Raw genomic sequence first — 26750 nt, forward strand, 5'->3', positions numbered from 1 at the left:
TGATTGGTCAGCGAACAGGGAATGACGTCATGCATGTTTCGTCGATCTTTCGAATAGAATGTCCGCCATTTTGTCGGTAGAAAAGCAGCCAAGAAATTTTTAATTGGCATAAATATATTACGAAATCGAGATTACAATATATCCGACTCTTGTGAGTTTTGCCTTGTTTACAATAAGTTCAAATTTTTATTTTCCTGACACACACACATAAAACGTTTAAAATAAAAATTTATTTTCAGAAAACACAAGAGGCATTTTTTTATACAAAAATATTTATGTATGCAAAATTAATCATTAAAATTATAGAAATTAAATAACTTTGTAAGTCTCTTAAACTTTGATAATATTATCGATGAAGAAGGGAAGAGAATAAAGAGAGAAAGAGAGAGTACGAGGATTTATGCCGACAAAGTTGCAACGGTATTTAAACCAGGGGGTGCTCGGTGGCTTCCACTCGCTGGAGTGCAATGACCGACGGCCTCGAGAGACTTTAGATCTATCAAATTATATATATATCTATGTACAATATTCTTGTAAGTTCAAATTTAATTTTTCTATAACCATCGTCAGCATAATATTATCAAAGATGCAAATTTTTCTTTAAATTGTAAACAAAAATTTCCGCATAATAATTATTGCACACATAAGTATATATAAAGACAAAAGGGGTGAAAATATTATAAAACTCTTCTTCCATATCTTATTCTTGTCATTTGATATTTTTTGAGATGACTAATTAAAATAATTTAATATCTGATTTTAATATATAATTTTAATCAATTATATTTATTATTTTTTATAATAGGAAAATCTGAATAGCAAACGACCGACGTGCATTCTTTTATTAATCGACCAACTATTTGACCTCGATTACGGCCGAATTGCATAATAGCTCCCGAAAATTTCTTAAGTCGAGTCAAGCCGAGCCACGCGATAGTCGCGAACCGCGCGCAGAAACCGCATATAGAGGAAAGAGAGAGAAAGAGACATGCAACCGGTAGCGGAGGTGGTGGCGATGATGGTGGCGGTGGTAGAAAGACCAGGACTCCACACTCTCGATCGTGACCTAAGAGCGAGCGAGTGAATGCAGCTGGCAAATGTAAAAGCAAGACCGAGAGATTAACCGATGCGGGGGAGGAGGAGAAAGAAGAAAGACCTCGGTACAATAAGCGGGAGCAAGAGGGAGATAGGCGGCGAAGACGAAGTAGTAGTAGGTGGACGATGAAGGAGGTGATGGTGGTGAAGCAAAAGCAGGAGGAGGTGGCGATGTTGGTGGTGGTAGGAGAACCAGCCTCCGCCAGTCCATCCACGTGTTCAGTGTAGTAGCGCGTTATGACCCGGATGTTAGATCGTAGCCGCAGTTTCGCGAGTACTTGCCGACCCGGATGTCCTCCCGCTCGCTGTCCACCGGTGATAGACCACTGATGTCTTCCTGGCCACCGAAATATGTTCAATCGGTAAGTTACAGTCGCGGGACCAGCATCTTTTTCCCCGTCGCTGTCCTGGTTAAAATTGTCACCCGATACTTCGGCGAGGACCACCCGCTTCGAATATACAATGCGTCGCATTAAAGATCAGAATCGAAGAATCTTTCGCGTTGTTTTTGAATAATAAAAACTAATACAATTACAAAAAAGAGATTTGATTGAATGAAGAACCCCTCGATCATTGCTGGTCCTTCTCACGATTCGGGGGTGACTTTATACTTTCACGATCATCTAAATATGAGCGAGTATATCGAAGGATACGTAGTCAAAGGATGAGATGTCGTAATACTGAATGTGGATTCAGTGGGTGTTACCAGCGATTTTTCGCGCGCGAAAATCAGATGCGTCGTATGGCGCGTCACGCACGTGTCGTACGCGCGTGCAGCAGCAAATGACAGTAACGTCAGTGTGTGCTTGAAGGATAGATGCGAGCAAGTCTACGAAAGGCGCCAGCAAATTACGAAGGGACCTGATAAACGCCGAAATTGCGAATCTACGTGACTTGCTGCCGTTGCCGCCCTCGACACGCCAGAGGCTTTCCCAGCTGCAGCTTATGGCCTTGGTCTGCGTGTTCCTGCGAAAAGCCAATTACTTTCAGCAAGGTACGTGAATGGCAAACTTGCATGCGACTTTAAATCTTAAAGTTTTATGTGTGTATACATAGTTCAATGTTACGAGAAAATTTCTCCTACGAACTAGAAATCTTCATGAAAAAGTAGTTGTTCAAAAATTCAATTTGGGATGTCAAAAATGAAATACGATGTTTACGCTGCTGAGAGTTTCCAAAGTTCTGAGCTATAAATACAAAAACTTTGCAGCAGTTTGAAATATTAGCTTCAGTTGTTGAATATTATGCATAATTTTCTCATACATGACGCATAAAAAGAAAGATAAATCACTAATAATAAAATAGCTACAAGAGATAGTTTATTAAATATTAGTGTTAGACGTAGCAAAAAAATTTGAAACGTTTCCATGATAGTTTTTATGATAGTTTTTAGAGAACAATTAAATCTCGAAAATTTGATTCGAAATGTTCGGGCATATGATAATGTCGAGGAAACTGTCCAATGCGTGATATGATATACGCTGCGATCCGCCGAGTTATAACTTGTTGCTTCATAAAATAAGGAATGACGATAGGCGATAAAGCGAGTCCATCGCGGTATCGCGATTACTATATCTTTACTGTAATTCATATCCATCGGCCGAGACTTCAATGCCGGCAAGCGCGCTCGTGCCATGCAATTCACCGTCTGTACTCTGTACTCTGATATTTCAGAGAGCGCATTCGTACTATATATTATACGTAATGATTGGGACACATTGTATAGATCGTAGTCAAATACGTTGAATAGACAAATTAGCATAATTCGATATTGTAGCACATAGGAATATTAACACAATTTTTTACAATAATTAAGAATACTCTTGTATTTCTTGTGGCAAGTCACCACTGAAATACAATAAACCAAATAATAAACGCAATAAACTTTGATTATTACTAATAACAATATCTGCTTTTTTTATTATATCAATAAAAAATTAAAATTATATTTATTAAAATTATCTCAATTGTAAGTAAAAATCTTGTTTGAGTTTTGTCTTAACAATGTGAGACAGAGAGAGACAACATGTGAGAAAGAAAGAAATAGGGAGGAAGAGAGGCAAGTAAAACATACTGTTGGCACACGATTGCAAAAGAAAGCATCGTTGTTGCTAAATATATCAAGGAGGTTTCGAAATAATCTCTACGATACAAATTCGTTGATGAGAAATGATTACAATTTTTTTATTAGAACGCTTTTAATTGTTTATTCGCATATTTATTTCGATTATTCGGTCTATTCTCAGGAAAGCATCACTTCGTGATAGTAATAAAATCTGTAAAAAAAGCTAAGATTGTGCAAAATGTGTTATCCCATCTGATTCTATAAATTTTATTGACCCTATATAAAGAACAATCGATAATATGGAGAATTTCTTATATGCCATCGTCAATTAAACGCTCCCAAATTCAAATTCAGAAAATCCAAATCTTCTCCGCGATTTTTGAAATCTTCTCGAGATTTCTGCTCGCTTCATCGTCGTAATCGGTTGATGATTCGCGTTCAAACAATCCGCGCGAAGGAGAATTTCTATTCGGTCGCGCGGGAGTCTGTCGGGTAACCCGGCTGTGAGGGCTTCTCGTAGACACAGAGAGAAAGAGAAAGACGGCGGGGAAAACGCGTTAAACCCGGTGGGTACCAATAACGAGAGAGGAGATCCACAAGAGAGAGCAGAGGAGAGAAGAGAAGAGGCGAAGCGAGCCAAGCCGAGCGCAAAGCAAAGCGAGGCGAAGCGATGTAAGAAGGCAAGATCGGCCGGCGCGCGTTCAAACTCAGCGGAGTCTAAGCGCGAGTTCCGGGTGATCCGCTGACCTGTCGGCCTTTGCAACAACACTCTCACGCTCCTGTAACCCATACTCCTCCCCCACCTCTCTCTTTGTCTCTTTCTCTTTCTACAGTTTCTTCTCTTCGCCGCCCGTCTTGGTCTCCCTTCCTCTCTCTCGCGCGTTCTTCTTCTCCTCTGTCCTCTCCACCATCCCCGTCTCCCTATCCTCACCCTTTCTAGCTATCTCCTTCTCTCTCTCTTTCTCTTATTCTTTCTCTCTTTCGCGCTCATTGTCTCGCAGTGTATATCGGATACTATAGTCTCATGTAGCGCCGTTAGAGAGTAAACGCTGCCGTGTTGCATTAGCATACGCATTTTTCCTTACCCTTCTCCCTCTTCCTTTCGTTCGCGGGTACATACCTCTTTCACCTTTACTTTTTCGAGAGACCCCCGAGCGAAAAGGGTGGCGAACGCGGTAAAAAGCACGAGATTGAAATAGGTATTTCTCTCTCCCTTTATCTCTCTTCTCTCGCGATCCTCTTTATTGGAAGACCATTGCAAGCGATTAAGGCTTGAGACACAATGAACACAAGTGTAAGAACAACATATGAGCAATCAATACTCTGGTATCTCGGTCACATCTGTAAAACACGAATTATATTTCTAGGATATCGATCGGGAGCGAATGCGGCCAAAAACAGCTTTTTTATAGTCGCGATAGATTGTCAGGCTTTATCGAATGCATTTGCACGTTTTCACGTTGCGTAAAATAAAAATAAAAGTAACGCGCCTATCAACACTTTTGCCGACACTAAACCCACATTATGATTATGTATCGATAACGACTTATCTTTTCCTTCGGCGGGTAATAAATATATTACGTTGTTTTCTTCAAACAAACTTTGTAACAATAACAAAATATACGATTGTAATTTATTTATAATATAATATAATTTATAATTTATACTTTCACACGTTATATGTTTGATTTTTCAGATACTTTGATCTTTTTATTTTTCAGCGCTGAAAAACTACCCGTCCGAGTCCTCCAATATTCCAACACCCAACATAGGGTTCTCAAAAGTAATTTTGTTTTTAGTTTACTAATTACTTTTTTCTTTTTTTGATATCGTTATATTTTTATATTTGTTAGATATTTATTACAAACCTTTTGAAATCCATCCGTGGAACAATCTATGCTTTTTTTCAGGCAATGTCCGGTTTTATTATGATGATGACGCAGCAGGGAAAATTGTTGTACATATCAGAAAATGCAGCGGATTATCTTGGGCATTCTATGGTAAAATAATTTCGTTAATAATAATGAAATGTAAAATAATTGCAATAATAATATATATGTAATAATGTAATGGATAACGACGCGTAAAGTAATGGATAATGGCGCGTAAAACATTCTCAAAAAGCGTTATTCGTTGCGTATGAGACACGAATCGCGATGAGATAAAAAATTTTCAGGAGGACTTACTCATCCACGGAGACAGCGTGTATGATGTGATCGACAAGCAGGATCATTTAATTGTGCAAAATCAATTATCTAGAAACAGTCCGATTCCGAGTGACAGAAGGCTGTTTCTTTGTCGAATCAATGTGTCGAGAAATTCTCGCAGGCAGCTACGATTCGGCGATCAAAAGGTAATGAAAATGACCACCGTTTATTTTGATATTATTCATTTTTTGCGGATATCGCATTATTCGCTTCTCACCACAGGTAGTCCTTGTAGAGGGTCACTTCCTGCCGTTCGTGCCTGTTTGCAACCGTAACGAATTCGTCTTCCTGGCTTCCTGTACTCCGGTGGTCTTACCAGAGACACGAGAGAGCATCGTCCAAGGCGCGACCAATATCTTTACCACGATTCACTCGATGGATATGAAGTACCTGCACATTGATAAAACGTAACATCTAATATCGGCATTAATATGAGAAAATTAGATTGTTTGCAAAAGTCCATTTTTTTTTCCTGAAAATTTTCTGTTTTTTCTTTGCAGCGCGGAAAGCCATCTAGAATACACTCGTGCTGAATTACTCAATGTATCCTGGTACAATCTGCTTCATTGGGACTCCATAAGAACCGCTTACTGCAAACATCAAACCGGTATGCATGTTAAAAACAATTCCTTTGAAAATAGAAAAACAAAAATTTTCCCGCACAAGTAACTGCACAACAATGCTTAAAAGACATATTTTATTATTTTTCTTAAAAACTAAATTTTTTTTTCTATTTAACTCACAATTTTAGTTATTCAGTCTGATCAAGAGCGATCTACTACCGCTCTGCTGAAGTTGCAGAGTCGCTCTGGGAGATGGTTCTGGGTACATTGCGTGCTGCAGGTCAAGGATACCTCCGATGAGTGCCAGCATCCCATCATCGTTTGCACAAATCAAGTGCTCACGTATGTTTATAGTTGTTTGTGTATAATTAGCCTTTTCAATATCTCTACTAAATAAATTACTAAATTTAATATCAAATTAATTAATTAATTAATGATATAATTTACGTAATATATTATTTCGATTATACCATACATATGTACATATATATACATGCATAAATAATTACAGCGACAAAGAGGCGGAAGTAATGCGCTCCAGTTCGTGGCTGTATCAATATTCCTCTCAGACAAAATTCACCTACGGACTCTGTCCCGGCGGTCAAGGTCGCAGCATTGCGTATCCTTCCGCGGGACAGGCTATCAATCAAACTCAAGAATACCATCGGATATATTCCAACGATACTGATGCCCAACACTCACCATCCCTTAATCCGGATCGGTCCGAAACGGAATCGCACATGGCCTCGAAGAGCGCACAGTCGATGGATTATCCCGGCAGGCGATTGTTGCGAGACGACACGGAGCCGGTGGACATGTCGATAAGCGGTGCGGAGCAACACGAAGGTAGAAGCGTGCAAGCTGCGATCGTCGATCATCATCATCAGCAGCAGCAGCACACTCTGGACGATTCGATCAGATACCATCACAAGCAATACCACAAGAGCTCGCTGCATCTGGCCGGCTATCGAGGAAAGTTTGTACAGTGTCACGGCGGACAATACGTTGGCGGCGGCTGCGCGGACGTGTTGTCGATGCCCGGCACCAAGTATTATCTTACCGACCTCGACCGTGACTACTGCTGCGGTCCGGAACGCAGCAGCGGCCTGCACAGCAAGCGTCCGCCGACGAAGACGCTAATTGCGCCACCGACGCCGTCATTGACGGCTGAATCGGCGGTGCCGCCGCCGCCGGATACTATTTCTCTGGAGAACTGGGGTGCCAATCCGGCCTGGTCGGATGCGTTGCAGAGGGTGCCGGACATGGTGCATCAGGAACTCAGCCCGTATATCACCACACCGACCACACCGGTCAACACGCCCGATTCAGACACTCTCGGCCACTCGGAGGCGCCTATTTTTAATTTTGACTGGGCCGGCACCGAGCAGCATGTACCCAACTTAAAAATCACCTTCCACCGTGGCAGCGTCGCGACCACTACCGCTAACCATCCCGTCATCCAGCCTAGAAAGCCGCATCAGGACACGGTGCAACCTATCACGCTACAGTTACCACGTAGGAAGGGACAATCCGCGGAGAATGACAGCAAGGATTTTTCAAAATAAACAGAAGGCAGAGAGATGTAATATAAAAGCTTAAAAAATGTCAAAAACCGATTAGTTTCTTAATAAAACAAAATTTCATATAAAAATTTAAGAAAGAAATTAGAAAAGAAAATAAAGTAGGACTCATCTAAAGGGGTCTGAATTGAAAAGATCGATTACAAATATAAAAGAGGTATTCAGATATAGAGTCATACTCTCTCTCTTTCTCTCTTTCTAACACATAGCTTTTGTCACAGACAACGGAGTATATTCTTCCAAATTCTCTATCGGTATCGCGTTACACAATTTTCTACACGCTCGCGTTCGTTTTTTGTATCTTCTCTTTTTTTTTTAATTTTCTTCATCACTGTCTCTTTGACATCTTATATATTTTACTCTCGAATCGTAAATTCTTCATTAATATAAAACACGTATATAAACATAGACTGATTACATCGGTGTTTACAATAATCTACGATTAAAAAAAGGTCGTACATCGTTTCGTTTATCTCCGGTATACGCTTTTATGCGAGAACATTCGTTTTGAGATAAATAGCACGCATCGTACGCGTATATATATATATATTCCAAGTGTATATATATTTATATATATATATATATATATATAACTATATGTATGAGTGTGCAGTGTCGTAAGAGGATACCCAGGTACATGCGCTATATATGTGTTTGAGATTTCTTTTGAAAAATACCTAAATCTCTTACATTTTAACACACGATCGTGAAATATATTCGCTTTGTACATTTTAACGCATTTTCGTCGAAGGAAAGTTTTTTTTTCTTTTTTTTTTACGCAATGTGTATGCTGTGTGTTACATTACGTCTCAACGTGATATTATGGAAATACGTAAATAAAGAAGAGAGGCAGTTAATCATCATAGCATAGTACACACGTAGCAATTTTCACCAGTTCTTGTTTCTCTGCTGTATTTTATTAAACTATTATCGACATTTCAATCGGAGGTCCAACACGGAGCTCAGAAATACATCGTATAAATACGTATAAATACGCGTGCAATCTGTTAACTTAATCGCGACTTGATACGCACGTGTTTATGGATCTTTTATAATAAATATCGAAATTAATGTTGTGCGAAATGTATCTCCAATGCAAAGCTGAACTTTAAAGATATGCTCCGCTATGGAAATAAATAATGAAAAAACTTACACGCGACAGCATAGATTAGGATGTGAACGCTTTTTACACAGGATGGAGGATAACTTTTTTTCGAACTTCTCATTGTGTGAAAACAGACTATAGAATGTATCCTCAAACTGTTATATTATTTCTGACACTCCTCGAGGAACGTGAATTCTTATGTAACACAAGAGAGATGACACACACCTTATATTCTCTCATATATTCCTTATTTAACATTGTAAGTTTTGCCATGCTAAAATTGCCATATTAATAATCTTACACTTTAGCATTTACTTTCCGAGGAATATGTAATAAATATTCTAATGTAATTTGTACCGCGCGAAAGGAAAATGAATCCTATTTTTTAGATAAGATTCTCAACCGTTTGATTACATTACTCCTCAAAAATAATCAATCCCTTTGATATAATCCCGGACTCCTATGTAAATTCCGATTTTTTATTCAAACTGCGTTAAAATGTCGAGGTATAAATGTCTCGAATTCTATAAAGAATATCAGTTACACAATCCCTTACCACAATGATTTTCCTCGACGCGATCTCAGATCGTTTCAGTATTCTCGCAAATTCGCGATGGATATGCGCTATAAGCTTAACAAAAAAAATCTGCGATCTATTTCGATAATCGCTTCCGCGCGCTCACAAAAAAACATGAGTGCAACGAAAACGTCTTCTCACGTGTACAGTGCGTTTATCGTTCGCATTTTAGATTCGCGGGAGGCAATTCGCATAACACGATCGAGATCGAATCGCGCGCGCGGAATCAACTATAAAGGTAAAAAAATATCACCGCGAATCCTACTCGCGTTATTCCTTTTCCCCCGTATGTTCGGCAACGTGCTCAAAAATGCCGGGAAACGCGAGAAATTATACAGATACACGTCTTCTTAGTGTTTCCACGTATGAGACACATCTTCCCGCGTACCGTTACCCTTTCGCTATAAAGATACACACACACACACACACACACACACACACACACACACACACACACACACACACACACACACACACACACACACACACACACACACACACACACACACACACACACACACACACACACACACACACACACACACACACACACACACACACACACACATATATATATATATACACATATATATATATATATTAACAAACGTGATAATTGCTTGTATAACACATCTCGATTATATATTATCTGACATCTCTTTCTTTAACTTTTCTTTGACATCTATAAAAGAAAAAATGTTTTTAAATTCATTATCATTTATCATTATATAAAAGAGACACATTGGCGTCGTTCGTTTGTCGCACACATTGAAAAAAACAGAAGTCGTGTATATTTATCGGTGCAATCGCTCGCGTAACGGTCTTTAAATCGATCAGTGCAAATCCTCGTATCAAAAGTACTCGAATAATAAATCGAAATTATACGTCGATTAATTGTACTCGATTAATTACGTAACTGACGCAATTGTGTCATTACGTCCACCTGATGTACCTAGGTTCATTCTTGATTAACGTTACCTGATGTAAATGACGTTATCGAGTTCTTTTCTCGCCGAGATACGCATATACCGGGTAAGATGTATCGAAAATCTCTCGGATTATTATACGCAGAAGTGATAAGTGATCGAGAAAAGACGCATAAAGATTTTCGACGATGCGGCCGTAAATGCGTATCTCCCTCACGAGTACTTTTCGCGACACTGCACCGTGTGTATATGTGTAATGTTGATCGCGCGCGAAAGTGCGTGTTTAGTGTGCGTGGGTATTTTGTACAAAGATACAAACGCACGCGCGCGTGCCGACGCGTATATAGGAACGTCGCTTGAGCAGGAGCGATTATGTTTCTCGCTTTGAGTAGTGAAGGACACGCAAAGTTGTCAGAGAGACGAGAAAATATTTTCAGATTTATTCCTCGCGGTATATTTCCGAAGGTATATTTTCAGAAAATGGCGATAAATTTTACATAGGCTAAATTATGATTATTAGTTTCAATATTCATTGGAAACATGATTTGTGAAAAAAAAATTGCGCGAAATGACAAGAGTAAAAATGTATTTAAAAAAATAATTGTGTACCATTTTACTGTAATATATATATTCAATGTATTCAATTAGAAGAATGATTGCGAAATTGATCGAAATGAAGAGCTCGCAGTCTTGATGGTCATTATAGGCATATCGGCGCGCGTACGATTGACTTTGATTACTTTACGAGCCTTCGATCGCTAAAGTCGTGTATCGCTCGTCGACACAGTGCTCTTATTTTATTTGTTTTATTTAATTTCATTTTTTTATATATTAACTATACTTCTTCGGTATCATTTCTCAAGTAGCCTCGAAAGTACGCTCTCCGACGTTCCTCCCTTTCCGCCTCCCTCTCTCCGTCAATCTTTTTATCTCTCGCCGTTTAATCTTGGTATAATCTTTTAAAGCTTCGTTTGGCACGTATAATTAGAATGTTATTTTTAGTTTTACGGAAGAATTCGATTTAGCGTTAATCTCTCTTTCGTTTCACCTAATCGCTAATTATCCTCCCGTATTCTCCGCTGGCCGTGCCAGCCGTCGTCTATATCACCCCCATCGTTCCCTCCTCGCATTATTACATTTAAACACATTCATTTACAGTTTTACACTTCGCTACGTCGTAAAATTTACATCGAGTGTTTACATTGCCTGTCGCGGCTCTGCACGACATACAGAGATATATCATCTCTTATCCTTTCGATATTTTTTTTACTTAAATAGGTTCTTGTGCGACTTAGCTTTTTTTTTCTTCGTGTCTAAATCCCCATTGCTATTCGCCATCGTCTTCTCTTTTCTTTTCCCGGAAAGGGAATTTCTCGGCAGCAGCGCAATGCTTCCGGACGACGATGGTGAACCGTGCCGGGGGACGCCCGGATATACCGAGTATACCGGATACATAATGTAATTCCGAACGCGCGACTCGCATAGAGTTCGCGCAATTCGGGGAGATATTAATGAACGTTATATTCATGGCAGTATCCACGTCGCGTTACTTCTTGAGAAACTCGGAGACCGGAGCTGCGTGAGTTTTGACTAGTACGTTGACGGTTGGTTCGCGTTTCCCCTCCCGACGCAAACGGGTCCTCCTCTTTCATTCCTGCGACCCAAAATAGCTCTCTATTTTTTTCCAATTTTTCTTAATCTCCTAGAAATCTCATAGAAAACCAATATAGCATCAAATGATGTTATCACATTTCCGGAGAGGAAATCTGAATCGAAGGTTTTCAACAGAACCGCTCAAAGTTTGGAACAAAATTAAGGTGAGAACCCTCAATTTCTCGAAAAGATCTGCGACCCAAAAAAAGATTAAGAATCACTGCAGTATATTAACAATTCACGCGACCCGTAATAGACAATCGATATCGGTATCGTCGAAATTCGATTATCCGCGAAAATATCGTGAACACACAAACTGTTTTTACACGATTAGAACAAATAAGGACTCGCTCACGTCGATCGGTGTGTCATATCGTTAACCCCCCGACGAGGAGACATAAATTCGTTATTTTTTTTATATTTCAATGAACATCAATGTAATTATACAATAACATAATTATATTAGAGAGAGAAAAAGTATTAAAACTCCGAGATGTTACACATCAAGGAATAACCGGATTATTACATAATTATTAATAATGATTAACAAATTTCCGTTGTGAAAAATAGCACCTGATTTGTCAGCGTAAAAATGATAAAAACACGGTCATCAAGGGGTTAATCTCTCTCGTTATAGTAATTGAATATCACACGAGAGAAAAATAACACATTTGAGGAAAATCCGAAGTCAGTTTTTCTACGTGGCAAAAGTGCACAAGTGACCGATCGGACATTGTCGTCGCGCGCGATCCGGCGATCAGGACTCGAAAGATGCGCGGCCCGAACATACTCGAACAACGTCGATAGGAACAGGGTGATTTGGCAGTCGTGAGCGCCAAATTCATTTGCGGCAGTTTGCCGGTCTCCTCATTTCTTCGTGCGCACTAAGAAATGCGCAAAAAGAAGGAAAAATTAACGGCAATATAATAATAATAATAATAATGCAGCATTGCGTATGTATGTATATGAGTGTGTGTATGTGTGCTCGTATGTGTATATGTGCGCAAACGCGCGGTCATCGACTTCCAATTCTATGGGATATGGAAGCACGTGGAGGGGATTGGACCGATGCGAAAAGATTGAAGGACGCATCGGTTACTGATATCATCCCGTGGTGCCGCGATTTCTGCTGTGCCACTTACACTTGAGAATCCTCACGTAGGTTCTGCGGAAAGCCGCGTTGCACAGTGCGTAGCACACCGGATTTACAGTACTGTTGATGTAGCAAAGGTAATAAAAAAAGTCCCACAATTTCTGCGGTATGTACCACGAACAGGCGGTGATGGATTTGAGGAGTACCAGGATGTTGTACGGGGTCCACGTAATAATGAACGCGAGCAGAATCGCCGACAGCGTTTTCGCAGCCTTACGATCGGCCTTTTTCTCCTGTAATTTCTTCTTCTTCTTGTTCGGTGGCTTGTTCAGTACACCCTTGCCCGTCGTCAGTACTTTTGGTATGTTCTTCGCGTTTAACGGTATTCTGATGTCCGGCATTTGCGAGGGCCTCCTCATCACCGTCGACGGGCTCGGTCCGCCGCCGAGACGGAAAACTTTGCTAGCACTGCCGACAGTGAGGCCGCCACCGCCACTACCACCACCGTCATCCTCGCTGTCCTCTATCATGCTGTGCAGCTGGATCGACATAGACTCGTCGTGAATCATTTTTATGCTCGGCCCCTCGCTGTACTTGCCGCCATTGCTCGGCAATTTGATTAGAATCGTATAAACCTGGAAAAAAAAGGAGACGCGTACTATCGGTTCTTGAATAGTCTCTTTTAGCGATTAAATCGTAAAATAATAAAATTAAGATAACAGAATAATAATAATTTAAGAGAATTATAATTTTTTTATACGCGATATTAACTTTTTTTGATAAAAAATAGTATAATTATCCCCTTTTAAAATATATAATGCTAATGTCTCGCATGCTCTAATTCTCGAATAGGAGCATTACGTACGGAATCACTGGAGATAGTCTTGAGATCGGGCGGCCGCGTCGACCTTTTGTACTCGTGCTGGGCCGCGACTTTATCCAGGGCGATTCCCGTAGCCTGTATCGCGCTGAGGGAGGGACATCGCGATACCGTGCTAGGAAGTGGCGTCTCGGCCGACAGCGGCGTGAGCGTGTCCTCGTAGCCGGGTCCGGTACGGCTGCTCTCCGGTCCCGCGATATCCTCGTCGTCGTCCTCTTCCTCCCGTCCGCTGTGCCACCACGCGATGCACCACATCTTCAGCCAGGTCCAAGAAAACGGCCTGTGCTGTTTATCAGAAAACAAAAAACTGTAATCGAGCGACAATGATTAAACTAGCATCGGCGAACGTGATTTTGCGCCTCATAATAATGCAAAATTAATTTTGCATTTTTCGGTGAAAATATGAAGAGTGATATAAGATGCTACAAAATAATAATAAATATAAATTTTTAATTGTGCAAAGATTGCATGCAAATAAAGAGTTTTGATTTTTTTATAGCGCTTCTAAAATAAGTGCGAGGTAAGGAAACATTACTTACGTTTTTGTATTGCGGATAGTGCTTATCAATGTAGGAAACGGCGATGTGCGTGGCATGCGAGACGTCTTCCCCGGTACTCGACTCGCTTCGCTGTCTTCTACCATCCTCCATATCTAAAGCTTCGTCGCTACATGAAAAATGTCACAATAAGCATATTTCAAATCGCAATAGTCTTTTCGACTTCGCGATATTTGAAAAGACACTAATTATAAAATCGCGTTGCCGAAAAGAATGTTCATTATGTTGATTTGCTAAAAAATATTCTTATCAATATTAAGATTTAAAGTATAAAAAACATCGAAATAAATAACGAAATCTGTAAATATACAAAACGATTTACAAAATTCGAACAAGTATTAAAATCAAACAAATAGGAATAGGAAATATCAAAGTAACAAAAAGAGGAGGGCATCTAATTTGAGGTATTCCATTTAATATTCAAAGGGATAAGAAGTGTATGTGTGAGTAAAATAATATCATAATATAAAAAAATGAATAATTTAACAATACTTCTTAACCATTCATTAACTGGTGCATCTCTATCCTGTGTCACATCAAATCATGGCTAAGGGGGGAGGTCAATCCTCCACGTGGAGCAATATATTACCATCTCTCTTGTGCAGGGGATTCGATTGCGTTTTTTTGGTGACGTGCTGACGATAAGTTCGGAGGGAGAAACAATTGAAAGCGTTAGTTACCACCTCGAGTTGCTGCGCTTGCTCGCATCTTGCTTGCCGGCCTGTAAATTCGGCAGATCCTTTTGCCGTTTCTCCGTCTCCTTCCAGATCCGCCAGTACAAGATTATCATTATCATGACAGGAACATAAAACGCGGCGATGGCCGTGCCGAAGGTGATGTAGTGGTTCGTCTCGATGAATTGGATATAGCACGCGGTCTTTGGCACGGTTCTTTGACCCTCGATGTACGGCCACGCGTAGATCCAGGGTGGCCAAAGAAGCAACGATATACCCCAAGCGGACCCTGGCGGAAACAGTTTAACGAATAATAATTCTGTACGATCTTATACATTGAAGCATATTAAATATACTTCATCATATAGTATAATTTCATTGCAACAAAATTCAAGAGAATAATAAACGTTAAAATATAAAAATCATCGTCGCAAAATGTGACTAGTATATATAAATTTTTTCACATGGTACATTTCACTGTAAATTGTGACACTCACCGATCATGACGGCGGCTTTGGCAGTCGTTCTCCTGGCTCGATAGGTGAGCGGGCGCGTGACGGAGAAGTATCTGTCGAAGCTGATGATGAGCAGATTAAGGACCGACGCGTTGCTTGCGAGATAATCGAGGGCCAGCCACGTGTCGCACACGTGGGGCCCGAGCGGCCAGTAACCGAGCACTGTGTACAGCGTGAAGAGGGGCATAGAGATTAGGCCGATCGCAAAGTCGGCCACTGCCAGGCTGAAGAGAAAATAGTTGGAGATCGTTTGCAGCTGCTTGTCGATCTTGAACGATATCATGACCATTATGTTGCCGACGACCGTGGTGAGACTGAGGAAGACGGCGACCACCACTATCATCGCACGCTCCCATACCGCATACGGATGGGGCTGACCGCCGCAGTCGAGACCGTTGGTGCCGTTGTAGCTGTCATTGTCGGATATCTCCACCATCGGAGTAACGTTCATGTCTGACGGACTATCTCTCACCCTCTCTCTGTCTCTCTCTTTCTTTCTCTTTGTATCGTTTCCGAAAAATCGCGTCTTACTTATCCTCGTTCCAATGCTCCGCGACCGATACGGTTCGCGCGGACGATCCCTCTGTTACTCTCGCAAACGATCCTTCGCGTTTCCCGCTGTAGTCTGATCTTCGGGGCACCCTTCCGCGAAACCCACCTCACTCTCGCCCGTCCTTTACCATGCGCGCGTTCGCCCACGCGCTCGTTCGCGCGCCCGCCCGCACGCACGTACGTACGCACGAACGTACGCGCGAACGCGCGAACGCCACGCTTCCGGTCCTTTTCTTCGGGATACCGGAAATCCGGCGTACAGCGTTTTCGTCGACTACCGTCGCGATCTCTTCCCTTCTCCTTTTCCGTCTCTTCGTCTTCGTCCTCGTCCTCCTCGTCCCCCTCCTCCTCCTCCTCCTCTTCGTTCTCCACCTCCGTCGTCGTCGTGCTCTCGCTAGGTGGAAGGTAGTGTCAACTACATCCCACACTTGCTCCTCTGGGCGGAGACATTGAGTCTGCGAGCAAAGATAGAGCTGACATACTAAAAAATCATATAATAATTATAATAATAAAATGGATAACGTTAATGAAATCATATTAATGCGCGAAATCATATTAATGCAATTAATATTTATTTTTTACGAATATTTAATATATATGTATATTTCACTTTTTTCTCGATAGATTTACTTAAATAGATATTTATTTAACAGAGAATTTAAAATAGTGCATCAAAAAGCTGCGTGAGACAATTATAGAAATGCTTCTATGTATTTATTTCTGTACAATAATAAAAAAAAATTAATGAATACCAACATGAATCTGCGTGATTTAATAAATTCTTATTTAAAAGAAGAAATAATCTCCGCATCCTTTTGGATTAATTTCTCGCGACACAGCTGTCTGTGTAATCTCAACACACGAGTGCTCGCATCTTGTTTCGCTCGACAGACGAGCCGTCTTAATCCTCAATCCGCCATCAGCGCGCACACCGAGAGGCATTCTAGCAGTAATAAAGAAGCAAAAAAAAAAGATGGAAAAGGAAGAAGAGAAAGAATTCTTTTGTCGTACTTTGGCACGACAGGTAAACCGTGAAAAGAGCAACCGATGCCGCGGGGCTTCCACTCCGTTTCCGACGCTGGATGCGCGCAAAAGTCGCGCCCTTTCCCCTAAATCGCACCTACTTTGTCTTTAACGAGCTACTTATTTGCTCCTCTCGCAAACAAGACGCGACATATATGCAAGAAATGAAAAAAAAGGAAAAAAAAAGAATCGTCATTCCGCATCAAGCATCCGCGATGCGAATGTATAACGCGCCTTATTCGCTTCGCGGATATAAGCTCAAGAATTTAAGAGTAAGAAAATAAATTATCGATAATTACAGATCTTTTTTCTCGTTAACGACGATCCCGAATTTTTGCGTTCCACGAAAACATGAACTATTGTGATTTTCTGCACATTCTTCCTATTATTGACAAATTATATTTTATTATTATAAAAAATTTGTCTATTTTGTCTTCGCCATTCTTAGTACGAATCGAATATATGTATGCACACATATATATATATATATATATATATATATATATATATATATATATAATTATATTATTATACAATATTATATATAATTATATAATTAAATTATATATGCGCTCAAAAAAAAAAGAAAAAACGCGAAGTTCCTCAATGCAATGGGCGCGTCTTACACAGGATAATATTGCAGGAGTGGCGAGAGCATTAATGTAAAGTTTCGGGCTTGTTATCGTCTAGAATCACACAATTCGATCGCGTTCCGGACACTCTTCCCCTTGAAGAAAGACGTGAACTCTTGCAGTAGCGAGATCTTGATGCAACCGGCGAGGCGCGGCGTCGCTTCAATTACGGATATATATCACTTGCTCTGTAAAGGCGGCCTTACACTCGTAGGAAATTTTGCGACTGTCATGAATTAGATCCGAAAGGATCGTCGTCAAGTCTGTTAATTTGCACAATTAGCTGACATTTATAAGCGTAGACTGCATAAAGCACACAAAGACGGAGCAAATAAAATGCATTTGCAGACGCTAATGAATAATTTTCAATCCCTCCTCGTTCGTTCCGACAATTCTCTTAATTTCTACATCAGATGTTAAAAAAAGAGATTCAAGAATTTAGAAAAGCGTATCCTTTCGTCCGGTTCTCTTTAACAAAAATACTGATACATATCGGAAAGGAAAAATCGTTCGCAAATTAAGATTCGGAAAGTAGAACTAGTAATCAAGATTCATCTTATATTTAATTTTAAATTAATTTTATCGCAATAAAATGCGTCCTTTTGCGTTTGAAATTAAAAGTGACTTAAAAAAAGGAATATTCTTCGGATTCATCTCTCCTCTCCTAAGTCTCTTTGACAAATAAACGATCGAAGAAGATTCCCTGCCTTCGGAAAATTTCCCGGAGAGTTTCCGACGTTGCCGCGAAAGGACAGTGGGAAGGATGATGGGAAATAACGTACTCGATAACTGCCATAATTGCGACAGATTCCTCATCGAATGCGGCCAGTTCGATATCCCTGGCGAGGCGGTCGAGCTGCTGCTGCGGCAAGGGCGTGGAAGGATGCATGTTGCGCCAGGTGTGCAACGCGATTACCTCCCCGTTAAGTGCGCATGGCATGCTCAACGTCTGTAATTATAGAAACGCCAGCGATATTAAAATTATTTGCGAATACAAGTTTATGCGGGAGCTTTGCGAATACTGGATTAATGCCCTTCCTCCCCTAGGATTGTAGAGTTACATTTATATCAAAGGCGAGCGCAAAAGCGCTTTTAGCTTTCTCTCGAGCTAAGAAATCATCTTGAAAATATTTACGTAAAGACAGAGCTAAGTACTCCGTTTACATCTTATCTTCTCTACATAATCGTCTCTATATAATTTTATATCCGTGTTATATCTTTTTAAGAACATAAATAAGTTTTCGTTCTAGAGTTTATGCACAAAATACGCTTTTCTTTTAATCGTCAGGTTTAATTGATATTCGCGAGTATTATTCCCAATTATAAAATTGATTTCTCTATTCGAAAACAGGAGGAGCTGCCGAGGAATCAATGATATTACAACGCACGTATCTGAATCAATGGCGTTTTACGCCAGCCGACATTTATCGCGAGAACAAAAGCGCACGTACTTCGCTGTTATTCGTATTAACGTTTCCGCGACAGTGTTTCTCGCCCGACGAGTAGGCGCGAACTCGGTTATCGAGCTTCTCTCGTAACGTTTGCGAAGGTCGAACAGCGTCGTGTCCGCCTCGAGATAATCGGAAGCGAGTGACGGGACGTCGTTCGAAAATCGATGCGGGCTTATAATTTTTACCTTACGCCGTCTAACAAGACTTTGAATTGTTCATCCTTCTAGATAGAAGCCTCGTTTTACATAAGAACGTGCGAATTTCTTAACAAAAATACCCTTTAGGACATCTCGCCTATTTTGGTAATTTTTCCTTTATTGACAGATTCTTTCTGTTGCTATTTGCACGGCGTAATCAGAGACAAGTACAAAATAAAATAAAAATTTCAAGAAACGTAAACATGTGTCTCAAAATTGTCTGGCGGTAATGCTATCAAAGTGTAACAGAGCGTTAAAGATGGTCCCGGGACGAGAGCATTTAATGCTTACAGGGATGCTTGCCAAAAAGTTGGCGATAGCTATCGTTACTTTAAAAAGATTTTGCGGTTTTTTTTTTTTTTTGCTACGATAAAATGGTCTCGCATTAATAATCCAATATTTCTTTTCGCTATTGTAAGAAATAATACATATAACCATAAGGTGGCTTCGAAAGATATATAAGTTGCAATTTTGATATTACGCTCGCACTTTTTTACAAAATAAAAACATTATTAATTATAGAAGAATGAAAAATTATTCTCATTCAATGTCGATCGACCTTGTAACACATCGTATGCGAACGTTGGAGGATTAACACGGATAGTTAAGCGCCACGCGTGATTTCTACTACCCATCGTTCCCGGTTTTACCGGTCATAAAAGCGGTTATGCGTTCGAGCGGAAAAACTTCGGTCCCCGTCGGCATCGGGTTCATTTCAGGGAGCCGTGTCAGAATAGTGTAACTATTGTTACAACGCCTCGCGGCGATATCCGATCCGCTGGAGAATAGGTGCTATAACGCGATGAGAGAGGAGAGGAGAGGGAGAGGGATGTTCTTGCTCTCGGGATAGTAACTGGCTGACCCTACACCGCCGTCTCTCACGTGTGACCTGTTCCATAAATAAATATAGAAACGCATAGAGAAATGCGCGGTCTCGTTAACGGCGTGCTTCGGTATAACGAACACTGGCCTTAATTAGTTTGTTAATACGCCCAGACGACTTATACGTTTTATCAGCATACGCGATTCTGGAAAATCGCGTTAACAAAGTTACCTTAATACATTGCAAGCCGATTTCGAGGATTTTGTCTCGGATTTAGAACAAACTGTCAAAAGAATATATATTTAACGTAGTTAAAACAAGAACGATGTCATCTTATATTATTTTGACAACAGAGAGAGAGAGAGAGAGAGAGAGAGAGAGAGAGAGAGAGAAGCAAATTGACATGTGATATCAATAAATATTGATCGCTAAATTTAAATCCTTAAACATAGTCGCTAAAAGTTCAGTCTCGGTATACAATTTTACAATGGAAACGGAAACTATGACAGTCATTCTCGCATTAATGCAAAAGCACTTTTAGCATTTATCGTATTCGAGAGACCACGCGGTATTACAGAAACGGCCATAATGCCGTTTAAAATAATAGTGACAGTGACAGCTACGGGTTGCCACGTGCAGATAACTGCGTGGCGCGCGTGTGTCCGTATTCATCGCGGACAATGCGAGGGATCTTTTAAAAGAGATCTACTTCGCGCATCCATATATACGTCCATATATACGGTGGATGATGAGTATTAAAATCGCTTACGTCACTCTGTCCGCGATGTTCTCCGTTAAGTGGATAGGTAGGCCGCTCGCGATTATTCGCTGCCAGGATGCGTCTAATAATACGTAATGCACAATGCTCGCCGTATCGTGCGATCGGACGTTGAAGTTCTTCGGCTCCCACGTGCTGAGAATATCGCGCGCGGAATATATCATAGTTCTCGCGTATAAAAATAAATAAATATACAATTACTCGCAAAGTTGATCGAATATATCTTGAACATTTTATGAAATATTTCTTAATATAAGGAGACAAAAGAAAATAAATTTGTGTGTGGTTCTGTGTGTCTCTCTCTTTTTAATATGTGAAAAGGATATAAAAAGTAACGTGGAAGAGAAAAATTATCATTCTTTTATATTTTTGCGACGTTCTATCGTATATAAAGCCGATCACGATTGAGCTTCGTAAAGATATTTATCCCGACAAGGATCTGTAAAAATGCACCGGCTCGCGGAAAATGTAAAAATAATGTTTCAACCACGTGTAATAATGTAAACACTTTTATCGGCTATCGATTTCGGTCGACCTGCGCCGCTTCTTTTATTACGAGCGTATATATCGGGATACGTGATCCGAGATAGATTGCGGCTAACTAAGTCTAAGTCGCGTGGTATTAACAAAAGTCTCTCTCTCTCTCTCTCTCTCTCTCTCTCTCTCTCTCTTTCTCTTGATCTTTTCCATCGGCTTTCATGGGATCGCACATCTTCAGGAGATGCGATCTCGCAGTGTCTCGCGCGCGAAATTGACAACGCACTATTCATACGAGGACAAACATTCGCACGAAAAACATGTTGAAGACTAATAAAAGCAGAAGGTCGTGATCCACTTATATACATCAATCTACTTATTACGGGGCGTTACAGAACCAGCCGTCGTTACGGTTGTCCCGGCCGCTACACAGTTAAACTATAAATAAATTTTCCGATACGCTGTTCTTTTTGCCGATAAAAAATATATATATATATATATATATATATATATATATACATACACATAACATACATTCTTTCCTTGCACGCGCGTAAATTGCGCCGTGCATATTTTTACGGGCTGTCCCCGATCATGCACGGCCGTCGTTAACGTCAACCGATCTCCAGATGTAAAAAAATTCTTCTTCGAGGACATGCGCGCGGAAACCGCGTTTCGAAAATCGAAGTCTATCGAGTAGCGTAGCGAGACCGCCGTTAATAACCTTTGATATTTCATTAATGAAGAACACTTCTTTGTTTCCCGCTCGGGGAAAGGTTACGGAGGTACGTAATAATAAAGCCCTACTTGTCGGACGCGCTAAACATTTGTCTCCATCTCGAATGAAAAAAATTGTATGCACTATTAACAGATATAATAAAATTTATCGCGGCCTATATTTGCGTTCTCTTTAACGAAAAACATTTCGCTTCCAAAATTCAATTAATACTTGATTGTGCTAATGTAAACAGTCATATTGATTATAATATGAATTTAGCAAATGGAAAATAAATTGGGCGGAGGCTTTGGCGTAATTATACAGTCGTGCATTAAAAATATATATCGCTTTTTTTACATCGTTCTATATCAAAAGATATGTAGGATTAAAGAGTAAAAAAAAAAAAAAAAATGATTTCGATTAGGGAAAGAAATCGCGTATCAATTGTCGCGCATGCCTCCCCATTTTCCCAGGGTGAAACAGGTGGCATTCGCTATTACCACTGCGGCTTTTATTACATTTTGCTCGCTAGTAGACATAAATGGGACATGTCGATTGAATTACTTCTAACGCGCGCCATACCTGACGATGAGGTGGACTATATATCGGCGATAGCTACGGCGACAGTAGCTAGGTCGGGGATGTCTCTTAAGAGAAAACGGTAGATGTATGTACAACCTAATTCGGTACAGGAGTATAACACATGGTCGGCGGTCAGGTATTTCTCGTCGATATACACGGTGCATCGAAGAAGCGCCCGGTTGCGATCTACTCCACAGACGAGAATTTTGAGTTGGCTTTTCTCTTTAGCGCAAGAACTTTGAAGAACATTTATCCGATAACGTTTTCATACATGATGCAAAAAGACGATGAAAATAAATAAAATTTTTGAATTAATTAAAAAAAATAAACATTACATTATAAAAAATATAATAAAAAATGCATTATAAAGGTAGAACTAAAAAATGAGATAGCAAAATAAAATTCGTCTAATCTTAAATCTTCCGAGCGAGTTCTCGATAAAAAACAGATCAACTCTGAAGATCTTCCAGAATCCACGATTGCGAGAAAGTGCGCGATTTCTGATACACCCTTTATAGTATCACGCCAAAGCCTCGCCTTCGCATCAAAGAAGAACGAAGCAAACACCTTCGGGACGCGTAGAATCGAGGTCGGAGCATTATTCTTTCTCTCTTTCAAAATACTGCAGAAGACTGACGAACTCTCGCGTTTCTATTTCCTGATGGAACATCACATGTAGCGAGCGATTCGCCGAGCAATCGCGATTAAAATACATGTCCGTTCGTCCCTTCGTCGACGCGGTTTAAAAACTAACGTTAAGAGACGTTAATAGATTTTTTCAAAACGTCATAAAACCAAACAAAATAATATTTGCCTCGAATATGAGATGTACATATACAAATACTGCAATTTTTTGCACGCAAATATATATTTTCAGGAATTATATACTTTCTTTTTCGAACTCTCCTATCACAGATTACGCTGTGCAAGTATATAGAAAGATTTAGCTGATCTGAAGCTAACGAAATATTTTGCTTTTCGATAAGGCGAAAATTGCATAGAGAATATTATTATTATCGCTGGAAGCTGTCATACTCAGCTGAAAGGCGGGACAGGCGACAGATTGTTATCGTGGATTATAATAGGTCTGTTCTCTCCTCGGCTGCCACTTTCCGCACTTGTCTACACTCGTCTTTCTCTTTTTTTTTCCCCTTCCCTCTCACGTTTCTCTCTGTCAAGCGTAAACTACAACCGTTTCACTTAGTGAAGAAAGTGTAATAAAGTGCAGCTGAAAAGAAAGGACCTAATGCGAGGTCGGGCCGAGGGAATTCAAAGCTTTCGTGCGATGTGACCGGAACTGCAATTGCAGTCTGACATCACGCGAAATGTTGCATCCTCCGATTCGATCTTCGCATTGCGATTTCTAGATGTATAGTATCTCTTTATCGTTTTAAAATTTTAAGAAGATATCGATAATATAATATTTATCTATTCGGTAGCGAATGTCACAATTAATTATAAAATGTTTTCCTGAAAATATCGTTAATAATCGAAAGTAATAATTAAAATATTTTCGAGCAAGGAAGAAAACGAATAATATTATGGTATCATAAATAGAATACGAAATACGAAATTATCGTTCAGGTTTTTTTTTTTTTTTTATGTCTAAAAAAATTTATTATTTCGATACTGTCAAAGTATCGGACAAAATTGGCGAATTCTACCGGCGATTCGAGACAAAAGTGACATAACGACGGCGATACGATAAGAACGCTATAATAATCTTACGTAAAGCTGGAAGTGTGCGCATCGTGATACCGATCGCGAGTCACGAATTACAAGCGGAAGCGCAACTCCGCCCACGGCAAGGTAAACGTCGCGAATGTGTGTGCTTGCTTCGAGAAATCATTTCCTTTCTTATGCATACAATGTGTGCAATTGGCTCGTTCGTGATATTCGATATCGAATAGATCGAAATTCGTCGATACGCATTGTTTTTAATCCCGTTTCGCTATTACAATCGTATCTAAATCATGTTTGCATTTTTTCAATAGCTTTATGACACACAATCGCAATAATTTTTTTAAAACAATTAAAGATTTAATCTTTTGTTTTCAATTTCCATTATAAATACGAATGTCACAAACACGAATTAAACGAAACAAAAATAGAATCACTACCTTTATGCAATTGTCACAACTTGCCAGAAAATACAAGTGTATAATACGATTGCAATCAAATATGATAACACACACAAGAATAAAAGTTTTAGATTTAAATATTCTCTCGGCTAAAAAAATCCGAATGTCCATTAATTTATTATTTTATACATGCAATATCTCGCTCGGTTATGTACATAAATGCCCTCCCATACATGTACATACACGACAGACACAAACCTGTAAGTCGACACACGTACACGCGCACAGCCGCAGAAAAATAGCGACTCGGGTGCACGTTGTTTTAATGAAAAACGATATCCTCCGCTCCTTCCTCGGTTATTCTCGAATCCCTCGTATACTGAAAAACTCTCACGTACCATGCCCCTCGTCAATAACGCGGAAAAATCTCGCGTGCATTTTTATAGATAAACAACCGACGCGACTTATTGCATCCGCGGAAACGGGGCGATTTCAATATTCCCATGTCGTCGATTGTGTAATAGATTAGCGAAAAGATCGCGCCATCTCTTTTGCGAAACGAATCGCTTCGACACGAATTAAGCTATGACGATTACAGCAAACGGATGTTGTGACGGAAACTTAGTTGCGAGTTTGCGGCAAAGTCGAAATTAATTAAATGTACCTAAGGTAAAGTAAGCGCAAGGTAGTTAAAGCGTACGATAATAATGCACACGATTGTATCTGTATTGTATGTGATCTATCGATTTTAACGTATTCTCTAAAATAATAATGAATGTCAAGAATTATTCTCATGCAAGTATCTACATGAATGGATGATTACTTTCGAACAATTGGCGTGGCGAGATCTTACTCTGAGTCAATATGCTTCTCTTCTTGTTTTCAACGGCGTAACACCTTTAAAGAAAAAAAATACCATAAACGACCACGTCTGTTTATTTCGTTTCCATCATCGATGGAATATTTAAATCAAAGTCCGTTCGCGCACCATGACGAATAAGTTGGGAAAGAGAGGTCCACTCTCCTCATTACGAATCTCGCCGCACATCTAAGGGACGGCTCTTAGAAAGCACTGGCGCGCGAAAAAAACACTCTCGGCATCGAAAGAAGTACTCGAACGCAACCCCGCACTCCTACAAGTCACTTATTCGATTTACCCCGACACGCACACGCTCCGATTCCGAATTGATTTCATCCGAGGATACGCGCCCGCCGTAAACGCGTTATTTAAGATTCTCGACCCGTGCCGAGCCGAGCGAGAGACGCGACGCGACGGAACGTGATGCGACTAGAGCCAGGTAGCCCCGATAAAGTAAACCACCCCGAGGAAAAGTAGGGTGGCTCATCCAGCGGCGTGCTCGTTTGCCGTACCCGCCCAACACGAGCGAAACCGATCTCGGGTCTACGAGAGATCCGAGAACACCGGCCGATAATCGCGATGATGGGATAACGAATATAGAGAAAGGGAGAGATAAAGATAAAAGAGATGCATGTACGCACGCACGCACGCACGCACACATAGGAAGAAAGAGGGAGAGAGAGCCGTCACCTTCTACACCTCCGAGTTATACTCGCCCGTGTCGAGTGCGTCACGCATCCTCCTCTCTCGGTGTTCCTGGAGCGAGGCGGCAGCGGTGGCGGTGGCGATGCGCGAACGAGACAAGGCGAGGTGATGCGATACGATACGATACGATACGAGATGAGACGAGACGAGGCGAGGACCGATTCTCCCTCTTCAAGAGCGACCACCCCTCGTCGGCACGGTTGTGAGCGACCGCCACGGGATCCTTCTCTCTCGCGAGTCGCGCGCGCGTTGCAAGCTCCGTTTTTTCGCCGTGCCTCTCGGCCGGAGGATTGCGCGGGGGATGATGGCAACGACGGCGGTGGCGGGGGGAGGGCGGCTGAGAGAAGGCGCTCTCGCACTCACATGTCTGTCGTGTGTAATC

The 26750-nt window shown here is 40.6% G+C and overlaps 2 protein-coding genes and 1 long non-coding RNA gene across 5 annotated transcripts; 1 reads left to right on the forward strand and 2 right to left on the reverse strand.

Moving 5' to 3' along the window:
• The first annotated feature begins 199 nt into the window (after positions 1–199).
• On the forward strand, positions 200–9008 carry LOC126852628 (neuronal PAS domain-containing protein 4B). Of its 2 annotated transcripts, XM_050597592.1 has the most exons (9): positions 200–1457; positions 1908–2089; positions 4882–4943; positions 5071–5160; positions 5337–5513; positions 5590–5774; positions 5868–5974; positions 6119–6272; positions 6442–9008. In XM_050597592.1, exons 1-9 carry the CDS (start codon positions 1447–1449, stop codon positions 7493–7495), a joined length of 2022 nt encoding a protein of 673 aa, XP_050453549.1. In that variant the 5' UTR covers positions 200–1446; the 3' UTR covers positions 7496–9008. The 2 variants fall into 2 exon arrangements, with proteins under 2 accessions (XP_050453549.1, XP_050453550.1); XM_050597593.1 differs by lacking the exons at positions 200–1457; positions 4882–4943 and having other exon boundaries at positions 1994–2089.
• On the reverse strand, positions 1934–5725 carry LOC126852646 (uncharacterized). Its single transcript, XR_007687858.1, has 5 exons — positions 5585–5725; positions 5347–5492; positions 5029–5155; positions 4281–4501; positions 1934–2061 (listed from the first exon to the last, which is right to left on the reverse strand). It is a non-coding gene; the product is annotated as an uncharacterized LOC126852646 (long non-coding RNA).
• Positions 7847–26724, reverse strand: LOC126852630 (muscarinic acetylcholine receptor DM1). 2 transcript variants are annotated; one of them, XM_050597595.1, is made up of 7 exons: positions 25793–26724; positions 25658–25701; positions 15473–16497; positions 14982–15264; positions 14284–14410; positions 13730–14029; positions 7847–13499 (listed from the first exon to the last, which is right to left on the reverse strand). In XM_050597595.1, the coding sequence occupies exons 3-7, from the start codon at positions 15939–15941 to the stop codon at positions 12876–12878; spliced, it is 1803 nt and encodes a 600-aa protein (XP_050453552.1). In that variant the 5' UTR covers positions 15942–16497; positions 25658–25701; positions 25793–26724; the 3' UTR covers positions 7847–12875. The 2 variants fall into 2 exon arrangements, with proteins under 2 accessions (XP_050453552.1, XP_050453553.1); XM_050597596.1 differs by lacking the exons at positions 25658–25701; positions 25793–26724 and having other exon boundaries at positions 14985–15264.
• Positions 26725–26750: the final 26 nt, after the last annotated feature.

The sequence above is a fragment of the Cataglyphis hispanica genome, chromosome 11 (genome assembly GCF_021464435.1).
Source record: "Cataglyphis hispanica isolate Lineage 1 chromosome 11, ULB_Chis1_1.0, whole genome shotgun sequence".
Taxonomy (NCBI): Eukaryota; Metazoa; Arthropoda; class Insecta; order Hymenoptera; family Formicidae; genus Cataglyphis; species Cataglyphis hispanica.

Coding starts and splice junctions, on each gene's coding strand:
- LOC126852630 (XM_050597595.1), bottom strand. CDS start 15,941: ATGAACGTTACTCCGATGGTGGAGATATCCGACAATGACAGCTACAAC. Junction 15,265..15,472: donor CAAAGCCGCCGTCATGATCG/GTGAGTGTCACA, acceptor TGTTTCCGCCAG/GGTCCGCTTGGGGTATATCG. Junction 13,500..13,729: donor AGACTATCTCCAGTGATTCC/GTACGTAATGCT, acceptor TTTTTTTTCCAG/GTTTATACGATTCTAATCAA.
- LOC126852628 (XM_050597592.1), top strand. Junction 4,944..5,070: donor CCAACATAGGGTTCTCAAAA/GTAATTTTGTTT, acceptor GCTTTTTTTCAG/GCAATGTCCGGTTTTATTAT. Junction 5,514..5,589: donor TACGATTCGGCGATCAAAAG/GTAATGAAAATG, acceptor TTCTCACCACAG/GTAGTCCTTGTAGAGGGTCA.